General features: G+C 40.4%; 1 protein-coding gene across 1 annotated transcript; it reads right to left on the reverse strand.

The window, feature by feature from the left end:
* Positions 1-289: 289 nt before the first annotated feature.
* On the reverse strand, positions 290-1,057 carry LOC131043986 (probable F-box protein At2g36090). Its single transcript, XM_057977249.2, has one exon. It carries the CDS (start codon positions 1,055-1,057, stop codon positions 290-292), a length of 768 nt encoding a protein of 255 aa, XP_057833232.2.
* Between the last annotated feature and the right edge of the window lie 721 nt (positions 1,058-1,778).

Below are 1,778 nucleotides of genomic sequence, written 5' to 3' on the forward strand. Positions count from 1 at the left end.
AATATCTAAATGTGATTAGATATCATAAGGGAAATACAAATATGAAATGATTTTAAGCGTTAATATCAATACCCAGTGAACCTACTTTTGGAGTACTTAACGTTCATAGGAAATACCTACGAACATTTTTCTTGGGTGTTGGCTTGTCTTATTTGGCATTGGCTTAATGTTTGTTGTTTAGGTTTGGTTGAGTGTCTAGTTATTTGCCGATAGGCCATTCCTTGTGGGGTTGCACCTCCACTGGAATTGTCTCACGTCGGATTTTTGGGCTTTATCGGTATGGTATCGCTTAATAATTCCCGACGGCAAATTGTCTCAAGCTTCCCTTTGCCGATAGTCTTCGCACCGAGGAAAGATTGTGTTGGCCGGTCATTCTGTAAATCAAACAGCAAAATGAAACAAATGAAACAATGCCACTTAAAATATAGAGGGTGTCTAGAACGCCTTCTTTCCTCAACATTGCTTCTTTCATTTTCCTCTGGTGGCTCAAGTATTTCTGATATGATTGGAAAATCCGATGATGCTCCTTACTTTTCCTACAACTTAGAGCTCTTTCTAGTATAAGCAGACTGTTCCTCCCATTAACACGAGCTCCCATCATGTCCTCCAACTGAATGCTAAGTTCAGAAATCTTCATATCCCCATGATCATCTGACAGTCTAATACTTATGGAAAGGATACCTTTAACATCCTTGCAAGGTAATATATTTTGAGCAGGAAATAAGGAGCCAAACCGCATTAAAAAATCTGCATCAGAATACATCTGCACATTCAGAGGTCTCCAGCTTGAAAGATTACCAGCTTCCCCTGTTCTCCTGTTAATCACAATCCAGCTAAGCTTGAAATTGTCCATCAGTTGCCCCGAAATTATATCTTCCCCCATCTCCTTGTCAAAAGACACAACTGTAGGAAACCCATCTCCATTAGTGGAATCCTCATTCTCTAAATCCCAAAAATGAACGAAATCAACTCTAAGGGGGCGATTACAGAACCAATCCTCAACATTACTTGCATTAGGAATGCCCCACAAAATCTTGGAATAGACAATCTTGTCCATGTACCACACATCAACAAGGGATACAAAGTCAGAGGGATCACAAGAATGGAGCTCTAGGCTGCCATACAAAGCGAAAGCTTTTTTCCTTCACAGTGCACTCCTCCCCCCTCCGACTTGCGGACAATTGTAAGGTAATGTATTTGGGATGTACTGTGATCAACTCTGATCCCCAAATAATTGTTAAGGTTGGAAATATTGGCCCTTCAGATCGTTCTACTTCTTATTATGAGTCCAGAGTAGTTCATGGAGATCATATGAAAAACCTTGGAGCCATTTCTAGCGAGCTGCTTGGAAAATACGAGGAGGCCAGAAAGAGTTTGCCTTATAAGTTCATTTTGTTCAGATAAGGCTTTGTCGAAGGCCGAATTGTAGAGACAATGCGAAAAGAAGTGGATGCTTTAATAAATGAAGTTGATGGTCTGCGAAAAGATAAAAATCAAGCAAAATATGTTCCCATCACTTTCATTGTTGGTTAGAAAATCATTGGCACTCGCTCTGTGAGTGTGCATAATGGGAAAGCAAGTTACAGCATTTTCTCGGATGAGAACATGCACTTTGTTACTCTAAATTTGAGACTTTAATCAGGAATCTTTCTTTTTCGAGAAGATACCCGGAGCCCCTTCCAGCCAATTACGCAAAACGTGCGGCCGAATTGGCATAGGTATACTTGGAAGGAAAGAAGGATCTTGATCCGGAGAAAATGGATGAAATTGCGAATGCC

The sequence above is a fragment of the Cryptomeria japonica genome, chromosome 5, assembly GCF_030272615.1.
Source record: "Cryptomeria japonica chromosome 5, Sugi_1.0, whole genome shotgun sequence".
Taxonomy (NCBI): Eukaryota; Viridiplantae; Streptophyta; class Pinopsida; order Cupressales; family Cupressaceae; genus Cryptomeria; species Cryptomeria japonica.

What these genes read in the sequence shown, in the direction of transcription:
- LOC131043986 (XM_057977249.2), bottom strand. Translation starts at nt 1,057, where the DNA reads ATGGACAAGATTGTCTATTCCAAGATTTTGTGGGGCATTCCTAATGCA.